Raw genomic sequence first — 21,678 nt, 5'->3', positions numbered from 1 at the left:
GATATCATGTTCAAATTGCCTAGATTTTTTTTTTAAATAATTTAAACACTTCTAAAAAGTTCTTAAAAAAAAAAAAAATTGAACAAAATAAAAAAAAATGCAAAATAGGTAATATTGTTGTTACATCACAATGCAAAACATGAATTTACAAAGAAAAAAATAAATAATAATACATCACAACTAATTAAACTAATACAATGTCACTACTCTTAACCGATACAAAAAAAAAAAAAAACAATGTCACTACTCTTCACATCTTCAATCTGAAATTGAGGTAAGCTGCACAAGGGAACTATTTTGATATAAGCATCTGCCAAATCATGTGTTGATATAAGAAAATCAATATGGTGCAATTTTACCAATAACATATATTACAAATAGATGGAACAATTAGGAATTGCAAATAATCAAACGAAGCCCATTGAAGAATTATTAGTACCTAAACTGCATCATTATGGACATCTTCACTCCTTATTTCCTATTGAAAGTATGTCCTCAAACTAAATCCCACAAAACATGTGATAGCTGCCATTAAATACGAAGTTAATAGTTTAAGCCTAGTCAAAATGAAGATAAGATGTATCCAAACCAAGCTAACATTAGATACATGATACTCCTAGTAGGAACATTCACAGTTTTTTTTTTTTTTTTAAAGATAATTTACAATTTCTTTATAATCTCATATTTGATCTAATTCATCAGCAGCAGCAAGCCATAAACTTTAGTCATTATAAAATAGACAACATATTATATATTAAACAGGCCACAGAGAGGTAGTTAACACACAGTCTAACCTTTTTACATTAATCATTATCATGTGATTATATCACAACAACACCCATATGCTTGCAAAGAATCGACCAATATTATAAGTTATCTAACTGATAATGACCCATTTGGCTCCTTTTAAGTTTCTCATTGCAGAAAAGCAGCCCATTAAATCTCAATCACTACTTATTTATAAACTTTAATTAAACAACTTAGAAAGGGTATGGCTGCATGTGTGTGAGATTACTATAGTATCTGTATTTTTTAAGAAGTTTAATTATTCAAGTTTGCCAACACAGAAACTCTGTTCATTGTTCAAGTTTAATTAATATACAATAAATCCGAAATGTAAATAAGATACATGTATTCAATTATTCATCAAATTTCGGCCCATTAATCCAATGCAACTTTATAATTGTGAAAGTTAAGGAGATTCAAGATAGCATAATATACTTATAGTTACAGATGGTTTGTCAAATGTGCTGAGCCCAACACCAATGGCAATGACTGAAAGGCCCTACAAAAGAAATCATGAGTTTGATTAAAGGCCCCTCAAATAAATGGGAACAAAACTTACACAAAGCAAAAGGATCATTGTCATGCAAAAAGATTAAAAAACACAGAGAGAGGACTACCACAGTTGTTATTATAGAAAATGTTATGAATTAGATGCTCTTCACAAATAGCTATACAACTCCGCATAACTGAATGAAACATGAAGCTATAGAATACAAAAACTTCAGACCAGGTCACGGAAGAACCAAAATTACAAATGCAGACCAAAATAGTGCAAAACTCAATGAACAACGTACAATGGGCTATATTTAACCAAAAAATGCATGCTTTTTAACTACTTTTTATGACCCTTGTATGATTTAGTGTGCATTTAGAACTAAGAAATGTAATGGGATTTAACCAATGACAAGTAATGATAAACACAGCCCACATAATATTATATACATGTATATATAATATATTGACATCTAGTTCTAGACTTCTAGAATAAATAGAACTTCCCCTAAATAAAGAACCTTGACCCCCAAATCTGGTACACGGCAATTTAAAAGTCTTTCTCAAAGTACAATGAGCTTTTTACTACTCGTCTCTTAACAAAAAGTCTAAGGTCTGAAAGGGCAATAATGTTCTTCCCAAAATCCTTTCAAACCAGAGTTGGGATATGCAAATTAATGACTGCCAAATTTGTAAGGCTTTTTAATCATAGTCAAGGTATCAGATCTCATTATTATTCTCATTATTAAATAGTTCATTCTATCAGATTACACTCCTCGTCTCCATCTACTGACTATCACATTAATACCCAGAATTTTTTGATACCCAGAAGGATATCTATCACGAAATACAAACAAAAATCCAGACATTAATAAGCCAACATTTTAGACAGTTTTTCCAGTTGCTTGCATACATGAATATTGTTGAAGACAACTCGTATTTGAAAATAAATCAAACCAAAAATCCATTTTATTCATTGATTGCTCAAAAATCTTATTTACCTAAAAGGACTAGAAAAAAAATTCATGTTATTTCAGTGGGGGATGAGAGAGAGAGAGAGAGAGAGAGAGAGAGATATATATATATATACCCTAGCACAAGCGAAGGAGAACTCGAGTTAGGGTTAAATGGACGATGACCCAATCACTAGCGGCGAAGGATCCACCTGTGAGCAAGTTAGGGTTTCTGGCGCCCTCACCGGGGGGGTAGAGGATCGTCGAGGTCTGTGTGTCTGTAAGGATGAATGCAAAGTTAAGTTAGGTTTCTTTTGTTTTTAACTTTAAAACCAATTACGAATATCTGGATATAAAACCGGATCCGTAACCAGGTCCTGGAGGGTAAGAATTATTTCTTACACCCCCGATTTTCGAGTTTCGAATCTGGACCGAAAAAAAATCTGGTTTGGATGAACACCCCTAATTATACATAACTACAATGTGCAAGTGACCATAGCCAATGTGTTAAAATTCCTAGAAAAGCGACCTCAAGACAAGCCTCAACACTACCCTTGGGAGGCGAGGATAGCACCATGGCCAGCCTACAAGCATACCTTGGCCCGTGTCGTGACACCCATGCGCATGCGCAAGCCCTTGCGCTTGTGCCCCCTCACGCGCACCTTTGCGTGCGCCCCACGAAGCACGCTAGCCAGGTTAGTGGCATGCCTTAGCAGGTGTGCCTTGCAGGCTAGGCTAGTGGCATGCCCACCCGGCATGCCATCCAGCGCATGGCTCCAGCCCATGCCTTGCAGGCTAGGCCAGTGGCATGCCATCCAGCGTATGGCTCCAGCCAATGCCTTGTAGCTTTAACGCCCAGGCCACCAGCTTGGGCCATGCAGCATGTACACATGGCTCACCACCAGTAGGCCTTGCATGGCACCATACCATGCCCACCAGCAGGCCCTTGCATCGCACCATGCCATACCCATCCGTAAGCCATGTTGTGCCACCTAGCCATGGATCAGACCGAACACCACCATGCACCATCCTAGCCCACCATGGGCTCAGGCATGCCTGGGCCACCTTGGCCCGCCACTATGTTATTTCTTTTTATTTATTTTATTTTTATTTATTTATTTCCAATGGGCCTTTTGGGAGTTTCCAAGTTGTAACTCTTATAAATAAGACCCTTAGCCCTTTCTTTCATATCTTTTGACAATTTGCTTTGGACGGCTTTGTTCTTGAAATCATCCATTTCGGTGCTTAGCACTTGGGCTCTTTGGGTGCAATTCGTGAATCCATAAGGAGAGAATCACACTTTGCAATTCGTGAATAAGTGTGATTCAATCTATCAATCTTATGAGTATTATTCATTCACTCTCTTGTCTTCCATTTACTTTCCATTAATATTGTTATTTTGTGAGCATTGTTCTTGAATTGTTCTTGAGTTGTTCTTGAGAATTCATTATGTTCTTCGGATGTTCATTGCCACATTTCACCATTTGCCTCATTTGATCTATCCAAGCACTTAGTGCCGCCCACTATAGTGTTTTTCATAGTCCACCCCCAATGCTCCATAAGGAAACTCATTCCTTATAGGAGCCTTGACTTCCTCCCAATCCAATCCCATAATTTAAGGAATTGATAATCCTCTTCAATTCCTTAAATCCCTCATCCCTTGATTTAAGGAATTGACAATCATCTTCAATTCCTTAAATCTCTCATCCCTTAATTCTCTCAAGTCAACATTGACTTACGTAACTAGCCCACCAAATCCTCAAGGATTCCTACCACTTAGGAATCCTTCCACAATCATAGCCTCCATCCACTTAGGTGCCACCCTAAGTCGCCTTGGGTAATTTCGGCCACCTTTGTTGCTCCAAAGCCACAAACCCTAGCCTCACTCACTCACATCAACCTTAGCCCAATCTATTTAGCACTACACTCAAGGAACAAGCCAAACCATCCATAGAGAATTGTGAACCCTAAACACTTAGCCTACCATTTCCATCACTCCGTACACCCATCTTTGCCCAAACACCTAACCATACCCAAGTGGTCATCTTGGTCACCATTGTTCGAGAACCAAGCAAGAGAGGAACAAGGATCCGGTCACCACAAGACCACCATTGGCATGGAGGACTTATTGTCTAGGGACTTGACGGGGTCCCTAACAATTTGGGGCTTTCATTGAGAGGATTCTTGTTTGGTGTTCTTGAGAAGTTCTCACTTCTCGAAGAGGTAAACGACGCGTAAACTCAATCTCTTGTGAATTTGATTGGGAGGTCCATGGAGGACCTCGACATTGTTTACTTTTATTGCTTGTGAATTGAAAATTGAAGTTTGGGGGTTGAGGTAGAAGACGGAGTAGTGTTCTTGATGGGATCAACCACCCTTGAAGGTGGGGGATCCAAGGTTGGATCATGTGCAAGAGGGGTCGACCACCCTTGAAGGTGGGGGACCCAAGGTTGGAGTTTTGAGCCGTGATCAAGCTCCACCAACCTAGTTGCTGTCCAAGCCGTGTGCAAGACTCCGTGCAAGCACAGTTACAAGCTCAGTTTGCAAGACTCAGTTGCAAGACCCAGTTGCAAGTTGAAGAGTCATGGATCAACGTGGTTCCAACCGGGAACGCATTGAGGTCGTGGAAGAGAATGCCATGAAGCTTACCAACATCCTTGGTGAGGTGAACACTACACTAGCCGAACTAAGGATGGCGTTGAATGTTACCACCCGCGAGACCAAGGAGAATAGGAGGGCGTTGAAAACAATGCAAGCCTTGAAAGGCTTGAGAGGAGATTGGCCGGAACCAATGGCCATGGAGCACCACCAAGTCTGAATGGGCAAAGACAAGAGGTCTTTGTTGATGGGGCCGAGACAAATGTCACGGGTTCCATGCTTGAGCGACCAAAGCCCGAGTATAGAAGAGGTGGGTGGATTGAGAATGATCAAGTAGGCATGGAAAGATGGATCCGTGATGAGGTCCATCATTCTAGAAGTCCTAGTGTTTTAAGAGAACCTCAAGACGTGAGGTTCGAAGTTCCAAGGTTTGAAGAACATCATGAGGCCTAGTATGACTTTGGCCATGAAGGACCGAATGGTTATGATGACCATGCCCATAGAAGAAACTTCAATCATGGAAGAGAAAGAGGCCCTAGAAACCGAAGGTATGAGGAAGACCACTATGATGATAGAGTTGGAAACCAGGCATATGACCGAGGACCAAGGAGGCCAAAGGTGGATTTTTCCAAGTTCAATGGGGGGATCCATATGAGTGGTTGGACAAGGTGGACCATTATTTTCGTGTGTATGAAGTTCAAAGAGAAGAGAGAGTTTCTACGGCATGTTTCCATCTTGAAGGAAGAGCAAGTAAGTGGTGGCATTGGCTTCGTGATCAATATGACAAAGAGAGGAAACACCTAGGGTGGACGGCCTTTGAAAATGAATTCTTGATGCAATTTGGGTCTTCCCCAGTTGTCAACCACCATGGGCAAGTGGCCAAGTTGAAACAAGAGGGAAAAGTACACCACTATATTGATGAGTTTTAGCAACTCCAAACCTTGGTGAAGGGTTGGTCTGAAGATGCACTTATTGGCACCTTTGTGGATGGGTTGAAACCTTGGCTTGCCAAGGAGATAAAGTTGAAACAATCCACAAGGCTACAAGAAGTTATGAGGATGGCGGAAATACAAGAAGTTAGTGTCATTCTAAGGACATGGGGAGCAAATTCTCTAAACCTTTGTAAACCAAAGTTCCTTGGAAAGGAAAGGACGTGGAAGGGAGTGCATCAAAATCAAAACCATATGAAGTGAAAAAGTTATCAAGAGAAGAATTCCAAGAGCGGATAAAGAAGGGTCTTTGCTTCAGATATAGTGACAAATGGAGCAAGGACCACAAGTGCAAGGCCGGGCAAGCATATGTGTTGCTTGAAGATGAAACAAGTGAAGTAGAAGAAGATGGTCATGTTGAGACAACTAGTGAAGAGTCAGAACAAGAAGAGGCTGAATCTAGTGAGCCACTAGAGGAGGTTGAATTATCTTTGAATGCCATTTCAAGTGTACCTAGACCCACATCTATGAGAGTGATGGCATGGGTGGGAAAGTTTGAAGTGACTCTTTTGGTGGATAGTGGATCCACGCACAATTTTATCAATGCCAATATTGTGACTAAGATTGGATTGAAACCATGTGCCATTGAACCATTTGAAGTAAAGGAAGCCAATGGGAACAAGCTTAGATGTGAAGCACTTGTTAAAGAAGTGAAAATGAATGTGCAAGGTGTGCGAATTGTGGCCGACCTCCATGTGTTGGCATTGGTGGGACTTGATGTGGTGATTGGCAATGCTTGGCTCAAGGGCCTTGGGAGAGTTATTCATGATTACCAAAACATGACGATGGAGTTTAAACTTGGCTCAAGGAAAAGAGTTTGGAAAGCTTTGACATCAAAAGAAGTAAAATCTTGTGAAGCCATCACTTTTGAAAAGTTGTGCAAAGGTGGAGCCTATTGTTTTGGCATTATGTGGCCAATGGAGACTACTTGTGTAATGTGGAAAAGAGTGAAAAAGAAGGCAACAAAGAAGACTTAGAAGGGCCGCCTGTGGAAGTAAGAGAAATGTTGGAAGACCATCAAAGAGTTCTAGAGGTGCCTTCTACTTCGCCACCATCTAGACTCTTTGATCACCGGATAGTGCTTGTTGATGAAAAGAAGCCAGTGAATGTCCCACCTTATCGCTATGCTCATTTTCAAAAAGGGGAGATAGAGAGGCAAGTGGATGAGATGTTGAAGAATGGTTTGATAAGGCCAAGTACTAGTCCATTTTCCTCTCCCGTGCTACTAGTGAGGAAGAAAGATGGGATATGGAGGTTTTTTACCGATTATAGAGCTCTAAATGAGGCCACGGTGAAGAATAGATTCCCTATTCCAACCGTGGATGAGATGCTTGATGAGCTCCATGGTGCAAGAGTTTTTTCCAAGTTAGATTTGAGGGCCGGCTACCATCAAATAAGAATGAAGAGTAAAGACATCCACAAGACGACTTTTAGAACACATTCCGGGCACTTTGAGTATCTTGTTATGCTGTTTGGATTGTGTAATGCTCCATCCACTTTCCAAGCCGCCATGAACACAATTTTCAAGCCCCTTTTGAGGAAGTTTGCGTTGGTGTTTTTTGATGACATCTTGGTCTACTCCAAGACTATTGAAGAGCACAAGAGGCACTTGAGAATTGTGATGAAGATTTTGGAAGAGCACCACTTCTTCATTAAGGCTTCCAAATGCGCCCCTATGGAGAAGGAACTTGAGTACCTTGGTCACTTCATCTCGGGAGAGGGGGTGAAAGTGGATCAAAGGAAGATTGAGGCCATGGTTGATTGGCCACTACCAAATGACATCTCGGCATTGAGGGGCTTCTTGGGGTTAACCGGCTACTATAGGTGGTTTGTGAAGAACTATGGGCTTATTGTTAAGCCACTTACATCCTTGTTGAAGATGGACAATTTTGTATGGATCCAAGAGGCAAGAGAGGCCTTCGATGAGTTGATAAGGGCTATGACTACAACCCCCGTGCTTGCACTTCCTAACTTTGAGAAGTCTTTTGAAGTATACACCGACGCTAGTGGTGAGGGGATAGGGGCTGTTTTGGTTCAAGAAAAAAGACCAATAGCCTTTATTTCCAAAGCACTTGGACCGATGAAAAAGGCTTTGAGTACCTATGCTAGGGAGATGCTAGCGGTTGTACATGCCGTAAAGGTGTGGAGACCTTATTTGTTGGGAAGAAAGTTTACCATTGTCACGGATCAACAAGCATTGAGGCATTTGCTTCAACAAAAAATAGTGACATACGGGCAACACAAGTTCTTAGTGAAGTTGCTTGGATTTGAATATGACATCACTTATCAACCGGGCAAAGAGAACAAAATGACGGACGCTTTCAGTAGAAAAGAGGGAAGTTCAATTTTGTGGTTAGTGCATGAGGAAGATGACTCTTCTATGTTGGCCTTGAGTGGGGCCAAATGGAGGGTTTAGGACAAAATCTGTGAGGCTACAAAGATTGATGCTAGAGCCATTGAGATAGTGGAACTTCTAGAGGCCGAAGGTGATGGTGTTGTTGGGTTCAAGGTGAAAAATGGTTTGATTTACTACAAGGATCATGTATATGTGCCGAATATACCTAACTTGAGAAAGGAGATCCTTGACCATTTAAACAATAGCAAGGAAGGTGGCCATTCCGGGTGGCTAAGGACTTACATAAGGATTAAGCATTTCTTCTATTGGGAAGGAATCAAGAAGGCTGTGAAGACCTTGGTTGCCAAATGTGATACATGCCGAAAGGTCAAGTATGATACAAGGGCCCATCCAGGTTCTTGCAACCTTTACCTATTCCAAACTTGATTTGGGAAGACTTGTCTATGGACTTTGTGGAGGGCTTACCAATTAGTGGAGGATATGAGGTCATCTTGGTGGTGGTGGATCGTCTAAGTAAGTATGCACACTTCATTCCCTTAAGACACCCATACACGGCGAAAAGTGTGGCCAAAGCCTTTGTTGATAATGTGGTGAAACTTTATAATTTTCCAAAAAGTATGGTATCCGACCGTGATAGAGTGTTTATGAGTACTTTTTATAAGGAATTATTTGAATTACAAGGAAGCAAGTTGAAGGCTAGCTCATCCTATCATCCTCAAACCGATGGGCAAACGGAAGTTGTGAATAGAACACTTGAACAATATTTGAGGTGCTTTTGCCATGAGGAGCAAAGAAGATGGGGAGACTTCTTACATGGGCTAAGTATTGGTATAACACCTCTTTTCATGCTTCCATCCAAAAGAGTCCATTTGAAGTTGTTTATGGAAGATCACCACCCACTTTGGTGAATTATGAGAAATGCACGGCTAGAAATGATGAGGTTGAGAATGAATTGCTTACAAGAGATGAGATCTTGGCAACGGTAAAAAGAGAGCTCAAGAAATAATGAAGAAGCACTATGATTAAGGGAGACGTGTTGAGAACTTTGAGGTGGGAGACTATGTTTATTTGAAGCTTCAACCATATGGGCAAGCAACCTTAAAGAGGAAGCTTAACTTGAAGCTCTCTAAGAGGTATTATGGGCCTTTTAAGGTGTTGGGAAAATTGGGTGAGGTAGCTTATAGGTTGGAACTTCCTCCAACCTCCAAACTACACCCGATTTTTCATGTGACGGTATTGAAGAAAAGGATTGGCGATCCAAAACTCATTGTGGAGGAATTACCAAAATTTGATGAAGAGGGCCAAATGCTTCTACAACCAAGAGAAAGTCCTTGATTATAGAGTGGTGACAAGGGGAAGAAAAAGAAGAAAAGTGTGGCAAGTTCTAATCAAATGGGGAGGGGCACCAAGAGATGAGGCCACGTGGGAAGATTATGATGACATAAGGAAGAGATTTCCACAATTCATCCTTGAGTGCAAGGATGTACTTGAAGGGAGGGGGAATGTTAAAATCCCTAGAAAAGCAGCCTCAGGACAAGCCTCGACACTGCCTTTGGGAGGCGAGGATAGCACCATGGCCAGCCTACACGCATGCCTTGGCCAGTGTCGTGACACGCACGGGGCGCCCAACATGTATGCATGCCTTGGCCAGCGCGTTGACATGCACGGAGCGCCCAGCATGCAGCCAGCGAGGTTGGAAGCCGCACGCAGCTCAACACACGGTCTGGCCCAAGCACACCCATGCGCATGCCCAAGCCCTTGCGGGTGCGCCCCCTTGCGCGCACCTTTGCGTGCGCCCCACGCTGCACGCTAGCCAGGTTAATGGCATGCCTTCATAGGCATGCCATCCAGCGCACGGCTCCAGCCCGTGCCTTGTAGGCTAGGCTAGTGGCATGCCCACCCGTCATGCCATCTAGCACATGGCTCTAGCCCATGCCTTGCAACTTCAACGCCCAGGCCACCAGCCTGAACCATGCAACACGCACACATGGCTCACCACCAGCAGGCCTTACATGGCACCATGCCATGCCCACCAGTAGGCCCTTGCATGGCACCATGCCATGCTCATCAGCAAGCCATGTTGTGCCACCTAGCCATGTACCAAACCGAAGACCACCATGCACCATCCTAGCCTAACATTGGGCTCATGCATACCTAGGCCAACTTGGTCCGCCACTATGTTATTTCTTTTTATTTATTTTATTTTTATTTATTTATTTCCAAGGGGCCTTTTGGGGGTTTCCAAGTTGTAACTCTTATAAATAGGACCCTTAGTCCTTTCTTTCATATCTTTTGACAATTTGCTTTGGATTAGGGGTGCTACTCACACCATACAGTGCGGGGTAGACCCCGCCCCCATATGGGCCAGATGGAAAAATTTTTCCCCGTCCCTGGTGTGCGGGGGCGGGGTACCCCGTCCTGCATGACAGGGTATGGCAAGGGCGGCAATCCGTCCGCCCCCCTCCCCCCCGGCACCTGCTTCTGGGCAGAAAATGGCCCAGAAGCAATTTCTGGGCCATTTTGGGCCCAGAAACCTCAGCAATGGGCCAAAAATGGCCCACAAGGTTGTAGTTTTGGCCCAAAAAACGCTTGTAGGCCATTTTCATTTTTCAGCCCATAAAATTATAAGTAAAAAGAAAAAAAAATTAAAAACCAGATTAAAAAAAAAAAGTGTTATGAATGGTAATTGATTTTATGGCTAATAAAAGTTACTAGTCTAAGAGTCTAATACGTAATAAACTAATAATAATAACTAAGCTATTACAAAATTAAAAGGCTAAACAATTACAAAATTACAAACAGAAAAGTGTCCAAGGAAAATTGTATCAACATTACAAATCATTGAATACAAAATATGAACAAATAATTAAAAATTGAATATTCTAAAGAGACTTGTCAGCTGTGGCTTGTCTTTGAGTCAAGGGGTGTGATAGTTGGGGCGGCCCGGGCTTGAGCACATTTTTATGTTGCAGAGGTGCTAGATGTCTCATGTGTTACTACAAAAATTAATTTTAAAATTAATAACGATGAAATGGAAATGAATATAAATAAATTAAAATAAAAAAATAAAAAAAATTACCAGGTGGTCCAAATCCAGACTGATCACCACCCTCATCGGTCTTCTTAAAATCTAAAATATCCAAAACATGAATATCCTTTCCATCGTCCAACTCTGTGTGCATATCAATGTCTCTACAGTTGTAGGAGACAATTAACTATGGAAAGGATCCAATATACGACCTCCGATACTAAAGGTTGACTCTAAGGCAACGGTGCTAATAGGGATGGCCAAAATATAGCGGGCAATCTCAGAAATGATGGAATATTTTTTTGAGGCATTCTTCCACCATCCTAATATCGAAATTATCATAATCATCTTGGACCATATCCGCTGACAAATAGTTATCTAACTCAGAAACGACCTCCGTAGATTTATGGACTAGTGTGGGATTCTATGTGAGGGTCTTAGTCCACGGTATTCTGCACTTCTTTGTAGGAGGCCCGGTCACGATGTCTATAGAAGGCATTGGGGTCGGTGTATGTTCTTCGATGTAGTACCACCCTTAATTGCATTAAACTCATCATATAATTTTTTTAGGGTATCTCAGGCCAATTCACCAATAAGTTCAGTCCATACCTGATCGTGAACAAGTCCCAACCCATATAACAAGCATGAAACTTTCAGACGGGGATCAAGAATAGCAGCCACATATAAGAAAATATTCATTCAAGTCAAATCTCCCCAATACTTTTCATATTTTAGCATCATGGTCACTGTCATCCCCCTCTTCCTTTCATTGGAACCCCTACGCATATCTTCTAATTCTTCTTTTACCCTACATATTTGTTGACAAAACTCATGGGATGTAGGGTACAAAGAACCAGATATATTCAATGTGACATCATAAAATAATCCAAGAAAATCAACGAAAGTAGAAACTACCACCCAATCATCATCATTAGGCTTTCGTGATCCCCCGTGCTCATCAAAGTATTTGACATATTGGATATCTATTTCACCCAATAATTGAAACGCTGCCTTATATTCTTGGGCCGCCTCCAATATCAAGAATGTTGAGTTCCATCTGTAGGAACATCAGTACAAAGACTCTTCTTCGATGTTATGCCTGCAGCCTTTGCAGCAACTTTGAATTTCTCCAATCTAGAAGGAGAAGATCTCACCCATTTCACAGTCATTCTAACTCCTGCAACCGAGTCATCAACATCTTTCAACCCCTCAGTCACAATTAAATTTAAAATATGTGCAGCACATCTAACATGCAAATATTCACCACCCAAGAATGTCTTATTTGCATATTTAAGATAATTCTTTAGATATCCCAAGGCGACATCATTAGACGATGCATTATCAACTGACACAGACAAAACCTTTTCCAACCCCCACTCCTTTATTGTAGCCTCCAAGGCCTTCCCAACCATCTCACCCTTATGATCAGTTATTTGACTAAATTTAATAATCTTTTTGTGTAGAACCCAATCAGCATCAACAAAATGCACAGTCAACGACATGTAATTCATATTTTGGATAGAAGTCCAAGTATCGGTAGTGAGGCAAACTACCAAACCTGCCAATTGGCCCCTCAAAACATCTTTATCATGGATGTACATCTTCTTAATATCCTTTGCCACAGTGTGACGAGAAGGAAGTATAAATCTCGGTTCTAACTCTTGGACAAATTCTTGGAACCCTTTACCTTCCACAAATTGAAAAGGCAGCTCGTCCATGACAATCATACGAGCTAACTTCCTTCTACACTCATCGGGGTTATACTTCGTATACCCCTTCAATGTTGGCCCCCCGACCCCACTACTCCCATCCGCCATTTTAAAATCTAGTCTAGATTGACCCTTCTCTACTAAGGATTTTAAAATTGGACTCTTCTTTCATTGTTCCTCTAAATGGACCTTCAGCTGGGATCTACCATGTTTCTTATAGTGACATCCATACATTTTTCCATAGTGATTACATTTAGCTTGTGGGTTGTTGGAGTCACCACCCTCTAGTTTGGTAAAGTATTGCCAAACTATGGATACAGGTTTCTTACCTTGTGTGGGCTTCGGGGTAGGGCAAGGTGTACTCGTTATAAGGGTAGGAGTAGGGTTAGGTTCTGGGGTAGGGGTGTTGGCTGGGGCAGGTGAGCTATCACTGAAATCCGAAGACATTCCTGATTCTCCAAGACAAAAAAAAAATAAATAAAAAAATTCAAATTGCAATCCAACACAATCATCAAAAACTGCATACAAATAGTAGACCCACACATCTTTTGGATATTTATTTTATGAGTTTCATTGATTGAAACCCCAAAAGGCCTTCCCTCAATTAACATGTATGCATAAAATTATTAAAAATCATATATAACATTATAAATGAAACCCAAAAAAAAAAAAATAATTGGATTTCGGATTGGAACCCCAAATAATTTAGGGTTCCAATCCGAAACCCTAAATCAATTTAGGGGTTTCATTGATTTTAGGGGTTTCAATCAATGAAACCCCAAACAAAATTAGGGTTTTGGATTGGAATCCCAATTTAATTTGGGGTTCCAATCCAAAACCCTAAATCAATTTAGGGGTTTCATTGATTGAAACCACTAAATTGATTTGGGGTTAATTTGGGGTTCTAATCCACAACCTTAAATCAATTTAGGGGTTTCATTGATTAAAACCCCTAAATTGATTTGGGGGTTTCAATCAATGAAACTCCAAACAAAATTAAGGTTTCGGTGGAAGCCCAAATTAAATTGGGGTTCCAATCCAAAACCCTAATTTTTTTTAGGGGTTTCAATCATGAAACTCCTAAATCAATTTAGGGGTTAGGGTTTCAATGAAATTTACAAAAAAAAAACAATCCATTGATTGAAATCTGAAACAATCACAGTAAGAAATAGAAAACCCTAACATTGAATACACATGCTTGATGATCACGAATCCACAGCACACAAGTCACAAATCCCATCCTCCATCTCCGATTCAACCCATCCTTCCTCCAATCTCCAATCAAAACTCAAAAAAATAAAATAAAATAAAATAAAAATCAACGGAGTAAGGAGAGAGAGGAGAGAACGAGCTAACTTACCGTGTACGTGCGGTGTGCGTCGTGCGTCGTGCAAGATAGAGGAGAGAATGAGAGCGACTGGTTGCGAGAGGGAGGAGGGAACGTGGGAGAGAGAGAGAGAGAGAGAGAGAGAGAGAGAGAGAGAGAGAGAGAGAGAGAGAGAGAGAGAGAGAGAGAGAGAGAGAGAGAGAGAGAGAGAGAGAAGATTCGGCAGTGTGCGAAGGGAGGGGACGACGCGGGGGGGGGGGGGGGAGGGAGGGGGTTTAAACTTAGGGTGAAAACTAAATGAAACGGCGCCGTTTTGTGATGGACAAACTGGTGCCGTTTCATTTAGTGGGTTAATAATAAACCTTATAGATGAAACGGCGCCATTTTGTCAAGTACAAAATGGCACCGTTTCATATAAGAAGACTTATTTATTATATACATATATATAATATAATATATATTATATATATACGTAACCAGGGTAGGGCCGGGGAAAAACGGACTGGGGGGAGGCCGTTTCAGTCCCTCGCCTCTGCTGGGATGCCACCATACGGCGGGCGAGGTAAATGGGGCGGAGTAGCAGGTTCCAGGGCCCCGCTACCCACCCTTACTTTGGATGGCTTTGTTCTTGAGATCATCCATTTCGGTGCTTAGCACTTGGGCTCTTTGGGGTGCAATTCATGAATCTATAAGGAGAGAATCACACTTTACAATTCGTGAATAAGTATGATTCAATCTATCAATCTTATGAGTATTATTCGTTCACTCTCTTGTCTTACATTTACTTTCCATTAATATTGTTATTTTGTGTGCATTGTTCTTGAATTGTTCTTGAGTTGTTCTTGAGAATTCATTGTGTTTTTCGGATGTTCATTGCCATATTTCACCATTTGCCTCATTTGATCTATCCAAACACTTAGTGCCACCCACTATAGTGTTTTCCATAGTCCACCCCCAATGCTCCATAAGGAAACTCATTCCTTATAAGAGCCTTGACTTCCTCCCAATCCAATCCCATAATTTAAGGAATTGATAATCCTCTTCAATTCCTTAGATCCCTCATCCCTTGATTTAAGGAATTGACAATCATCTTCAATTCCTTAAATCTCTCCTCCCTTAATTCTCTCAAGTCAACATTGACTTACCTAACTAGTCTACCAAATCCTCAAGGATTCCTACCACTTAGGAATCCTTCCACAATCATAGTCTCCATCCACTTAGGCGCCACCCTAAGTCCCCTTGGGTAATTTTGGCCACCTTTGTTGCTCCAAAGTCACAAACCCTAGCCTCACTCACTCACATCAATGTTAGCCCAATCTACTTAGCACTACACTCAAGAAACAAGCCAAACCGTCCATAGAGAATTGTGAACCCTAAACACTTAGCCTACCATTTCCATCACTCCATACACCCATCTTTGCCCAAACACCTAACCACACCATATCCAAGTGGTCATCTTGGCCACCATTGTTCGAAAACCAAGCAAGAGAGGAACAAGGATCCGGTCATCAAAAGACCACCAATGGTGTGGAGGACTTATTGTTTAGGGACTTGACCGGGGTCCCTAACACAGTGGCTATGGTCGTTGCAAATATTCAACCGTTTGAATGACAAATAGTTTCCTTGCAAATTGATCATAATACCAATAATAATAATCCTCCTTACAAATAACAATCATTTCTTTGTATTACCAACGGAAGATTTCTTGATACAACCTCCAGGTATGCAAATAACTTGAGGCATTAGTCTCTGGACCTAACATAGTATGTACTAGGCATCCGTTCAAGGCAATTTCAAATCTCTTAGTACAAAATTGAGATGGTACAAGGCCATATCATTCAAGTGGAAATTGGTCTAAAGACTGATGGGAATATCATTCGTCTCCTCTGACCTCTCTTAGTAGGCCTGAACTTAAAATCATACGAGGCATCCATTCAATGCCCTCTAGCATCTAATTTTAGTTTGGACTTAATATGGTACCAAAGATCCTGGCCTCTTGCACTAAATTTTAATACAAATGGGTATTATATATACTTACTTACAAACGTTATGACATTAACAATGAGTCAACAACACATTTTCTCCTTGTAGGTACATTTATTAACAACATAAATACTTTCCCCACAAAGGTTATCATGATATTAACAGCGAGAATAATTTCCTTGCAATGGGAAAGTGCCTTTGGTTTGCATATGTAAAAGGAGATATTCTTGTTGACTGACCAGCGCCATTCTTCTTTTCCTCTTCCCCCTCCTCTGTTTTAGTTTCAAACTCACTTTCATATTTCTCTCCCACTCTCTTTGTTGAATCCATTCCACCCCCACTTCCCTCACTTGATCCCATTTCATTTTTATTTTTAGTCCATCACAAGCTATGCCCATTGCTAATATCGCTGTCATTTGGTGACCTCAAGTACTCGTAAGAGAAAATGCTCTACAAGTTTCAAAACTTCCTTTTTTGATGAGATTCTAGTCCTTCCTCGTCTAGGGTTAGCCTATGGTGGGGCTCTGTCATCCTCCCTTTGTCAAAGGGGCCTGCTGGAGGTGATGGTGGGGCTCTGTCTTTCTCGCATATGGTGTTGAAAGATGCATCATCTTCCACTTTCAAGTTATAGATAAGATATCCAATGGAAGTGGATGGAGAGCCTGGGTTAGTTTTTACAGAACCAGATATGTTGAAAGGGGCTGAGGATTTTTGTTTTGCTTTGGTGATGAAGTTTGTGCTTATTAAACCAATGATTGACGATATACACTTGGCCATCATAAAATCATGGGGTTTATTGGAGATTCTGACAGTTAGTGTGATGGATGATCACCATGTTTTGGTGAAACTACAATCTAAATGGGATTTTATGCATGCCTGGGCACGAGAGGGATGCTTGATTGTTGGTTCTATTTTCCAACTTTTCAGATGGACTAAAGATTTTGATCAACATAAAGAATCCTCTTTAGCGCCTTAGTGGATTTTTTTGCCAGGTCTACTGCTTCATATGTATAGAATAGACTATCTGCAAATTTTGGCAACAAGGTTTGGAAGGTACTTGGGTGTCAACAATGCCATGTTGCATAGATCTAGAACATCGGGGGCACATATGTCCTAGAGATTGATTTGGCAGATGAACTGGTGCAGTGTTTTCCCATCATGGTGGCTAACAGAAAATTTTGGTGGGAGGTTCGTTATAAAAGGCCAGGTTTCTACTGTGAAAAATGCTATCAACAGGGCCATACTTTAGTTGTTGGTAGGGTTGGCGAGGGACCATCACGTCGGGGAAGGGAGGGGGCAAAAGGGGGTGTTCAGAAAATATTGCAAGAGCAGCAAAAAGAAACAAATGTGCAAAGTGAACAAGATCAAGTGATACGAAAAGGGATTCTCAACACGACAAGGTTGCACAGTTGATGGTAATTGAAGATAAAGATGTGTCGAATACTAAGGATGCTAATGTTAATGTTATAAGAGATGATCTGACAAGTTTGTCGATGAAATTGTTGGAGGGAGTACCTTATGAAAAGCCGGTTGAAGAGCTATCTTCAGACCTAAAATTCCCTAATTATCCCTATAAAACCACGAAATTGTCTATCAATTTTCTTCAACAAATTGATTAGATCTCAATTATCAAGATTATATAATGAATCAAATATTTAAAGTAAATAATCAAACTTGCAAGACAAAACGATTGGTTAAAAGGGAAACTGTTTAAAGAACTCTTTCAAGGTAAAACCCTACAGGACAGCCAAACCCAGGAAAACCAATGTTATTGTTTAAAAATAAATTACAAGTAATTCTCAATTACAAAATTTTTGTAACTTGACTCTCTTTCTTGTCTAGACAAATGACTCATTTGTCTTCTACCACAGTAGCAGCCAGAACCTCTTGCAATTTTCAAACTATTGACTTCCTTTCTGGAACTCTAGTAGTTGAAATCCAATTAATGATCCTTCACACTTGAAGCACAATCACACTCAAAGAGAGATCACAAACATGAAAATTCACTAAGGAATTTTCTCACCAAAATATGCACTAGAAAAGTGCTATAGAAAATATGTAGATCTGAATCTCTGTAGATCCTAAGCAATAGGATCTCTTAAATAAATAATCTAAAAAGAGTTTCAGTTGAAGTAGGATTTTTCTGATGGATAGAATCTATCGCGAGGACGTCTCATGACGAATTGCAAACATTTCGCAATAACTCTATTTTGCAGTGATTGAACTCTGTTCAGCTGTCATTCTGGATAAATACAGATCCTCCTGGACTCGATTTTTACCTTAATGACTTATCTAAACAACTTCTAAGACTTTTAGATAGACTCAATATTGTCTAGAGATAAATCAATAATTATTTTACATTCATCTAACAATTTCAAATATAATGATAAGATAAGGCTTATTATATAGTCATATAATCCTGAACAATTTTTGCCTTTACAATCTCCTCTTTTTGCGGATTGGTGACAAAACCAACTTGATGAATGTAATATAAAACCTGCCAAAATCACCAACAGCAAACCAATAAATTGAGTAGAAATTCTAAGCAAATAATCAAGAATAAAATTTATATCCAGTAGAAATAAACTTTCTCCCCCTCAACAAATTAATTTCAGTGAATTCATTAAACTCACCTTCAACAACACACTTATTGAAACTCTCCCTAAACTCACAACACCAAAATATTTCAACATATTTTAATTTGCTCTTTCCAATACTCCTCCTTTTTGTCACTAATCTGACAAAACACAAAAGAGAATAAATATCACTTATGTGTGCCAAGATGAATAACTCCCATGTGTCTCAACTTTTCATGGATTAAATGTACTTGATGTAGAGCATGAATGTATGTCAAACAATGAGCAAATGATTGAGACAACTTAGTTGAGACAAAAAATTAAACACTTGGTATGCACTAGGATAAAACTGAACTGTATAATCACATAACCCATCAAAAATCATCCTTAATACATGCATAGAATACTCTAAGAAAAAGTCCAGTCACTATCCACTCAGCCCAACAAATAGTCAAACCCATCCTTCACATACTCAAACTCCACAACAATCACCATCAAACACACTTTGAGCCCTAAACTTATAAAAGAAAAGAAATTCGAATCAAATAGGCTTACCGTGATGTTGAATAGGAGTCAAAGATTGTCTGTTCTTAATCTTGAGAGAATCAAAACTGGTATGGGTGATATGGGTAGAATCTAAAAATGAGAAGATGTGAGAGTACCTTGGGCTACTATATCACACAGGATGAGGAAATAATATCAGGATGAGGCTAAGTGCTTTTTGAAGTGATATAAGTCACTTAAACGACTAAGGCCTGTGCTCTTGTTATGCCTCATAAAGTCCCAATGGGACTTAACCAAACACCTATGAGGCCACGTCCCTGACATAGACCAACACTCACAATTTATCACACACAATACTTTAATAATATATATATATATATATATATTTTTAAATATGAGCATTGAGACAAGTAACATGCTTAGATGTATCTTAGGTCAACCATAGTGTATCTCACAAACAAATATGATCATTTACACCCTCTCATTTGCCACAATCAATATGGACGTTCACTCCTCATAAGATCATTAATGTCAAAGTTCCATGTAAGTGTGTGAGTAAGCAAACTTATATAAGATAGCAACTGTTTATTTTATTTGTTTTCCAATATATTTTTATAATATTATCAGTAAGTATTTTCTTCTTATAGATACTCCCAAGAGATTGTCACTCACCTCAAAAGTCAAACGTTATGCTAGAGCCTAGATACATGAGCATCTTCTCCAAATACCAGTTTGCACAACCCCTTTTTTTATGTCTATTTTTGTTGCTTGTCTTTTTCCACAATGATTAGAGCAACGATTTTTTCTATAAGGACTTAAGAAGATAGATCCATGTAGGGTGTTAGTCTTTTTCTGCAATGATTTAACACCGACCTTTTCTATATAAATCAACTCTTTGTCTTTGGCAAGGGAAGAATTCTTTATTAATGTATTAGGTTCAACTAGTATTAGTCAATTCAAGGCATGGACTCCCTCTATGATGAGCATCTCATTAAACAATATAAACGTTAATTATAATATGCATACATATAAGTTCCTAACAGTGCTTTATAAATGAACTTTGCCAAGATGACGCATAGGGTTAGTATGCACAAAGTGAATTGCACAAAGTATAGAGATGCATAGGTTCAAGAATTTATTAAGTGAGAACACGGGTGCTCAAACTTTGACATATCAAGCATGCACTTTCCTTAAAGAAAAACTTTGAACCAAACTAGAAAGAATTTTTATATTATATTTTTCTTGTTTAAAATTGAAAAACGGAAATATAAAATTAAAACAAAAAAATGCATGTCCTAAACTAATGCAATAATATAAAGAATACAAGAACATGCAAGTAGTCCTATCAATTAATGTAACATGGTATCTTCTTTGACCACCCACTTTGTTTTTAATTTTGGCATATTCTTTTCATCAACATGACTTTGTATGGTCTTTTATTTATTTTGAGAGCAAAGATCTACTAGTTCACCAAGTTTGAGACTTGTGGAGGTTATTTGATGACTAAACTCTTCAACTTTATTTTCTAAATTTTTTTCCTTCCTTGTATATTTTATTTTTCCTTCTTTTTTTTTTTTCTGTATTTTTCTCAAGTTAAACAATGTGGCTTTATATGACCAAGAATACCACAAAAATGACAAGTAGGAGTAAACTTACCTTCGGACTTACTTTAGTTGGGCTTCTTTGTCATTGATCCGTCATGTGAGGCTCTTGAAACATGAGTTTTAGACATGTCCTTTTTTGGAGCTTCCTCATATTGACTTCCTTTTAACAAAAATGATATCTTTTGATGAAGTGGCAGCAGTTGATGAGACTTTAAATTCCATACTTTGGGAAGTCATATACCCCAAACCCGTGCGATCACAACTAGATTTTGGAAAACTCAATATTGCTTCTAATTTCTGTGTTGCTTTTTTTTTGTTTGTACTCTTGAAACTTTTCGAATTCTTTTTCTAGTGTAGCCTTTTGATCTTTTAATATTGATACTTCAACACCAGAAAGTTTTAATACCTCAAAAAAATTGTTTTTCATTCTTCATAGCAGTAAATCTATTGTAGAGCTTCTTGTTGAGTTTTTTTAATTTAATCACTTCTTCACACACATCATTGTATGCTTCCTGTAAACTTAATTCTTGGTCAGCATCAACAAGTGATATATTCGAATCACTGTAATTACAACCACTTTCAGATTTTGTTAGTGGAATATCAAGAAAATCATTCACAATAGTAGAAAAAACTATAAAAGATTTTTCATCATTAGATGATAAGCTTGAACTTTCAGAATCTGAACTATTACTCAATGTGACATTTAATGCTTTTCCTTTATTTTTCTAGAAATTTGGACATTCAACTCTTATATAACCATATCCTAAGCATTC

At 39.4% G+C, this 21,678-nt stretch overlaps 1 protein-coding gene across 1 annotated transcript; it reads left to right on the top strand.

The window, feature by feature from the left end:
* The first annotated feature begins 8,970 nt into the window (after window positions 1-8,970).
* On the top strand, window positions 8,971-9,509 carry LOC122306261. Its single transcript, XM_043118694.1, has 2 exons — window positions 8,971-9,156; window positions 9,249-9,509. Exons 1-2 carry the CDS (start codon window positions 8,971-8,973, stop codon window positions 9,507-9,509), a joined length of 447 nt encoding a protein of 148 aa, XP_042974628.1.
* Window positions 9,510-21,678: the final 12,169 nt, after the last annotated feature.

Source organism: Carya illinoinensis, chromosome 4, assembly GCF_018687715.1.
Source record: "Carya illinoinensis cultivar Pawnee chromosome 4, C.illinoinensisPawnee_v1, whole genome shotgun sequence".
Lineage (NCBI taxonomy): Eukaryota > Viridiplantae > Streptophyta > Magnoliopsida > Fagales > Juglandaceae > Carya > Carya illinoinensis.
The sequence above is the reverse complement of the archived record's forward strand: the minus strand, read 5'-3'. Positions and strand labels throughout refer to the sequence as shown.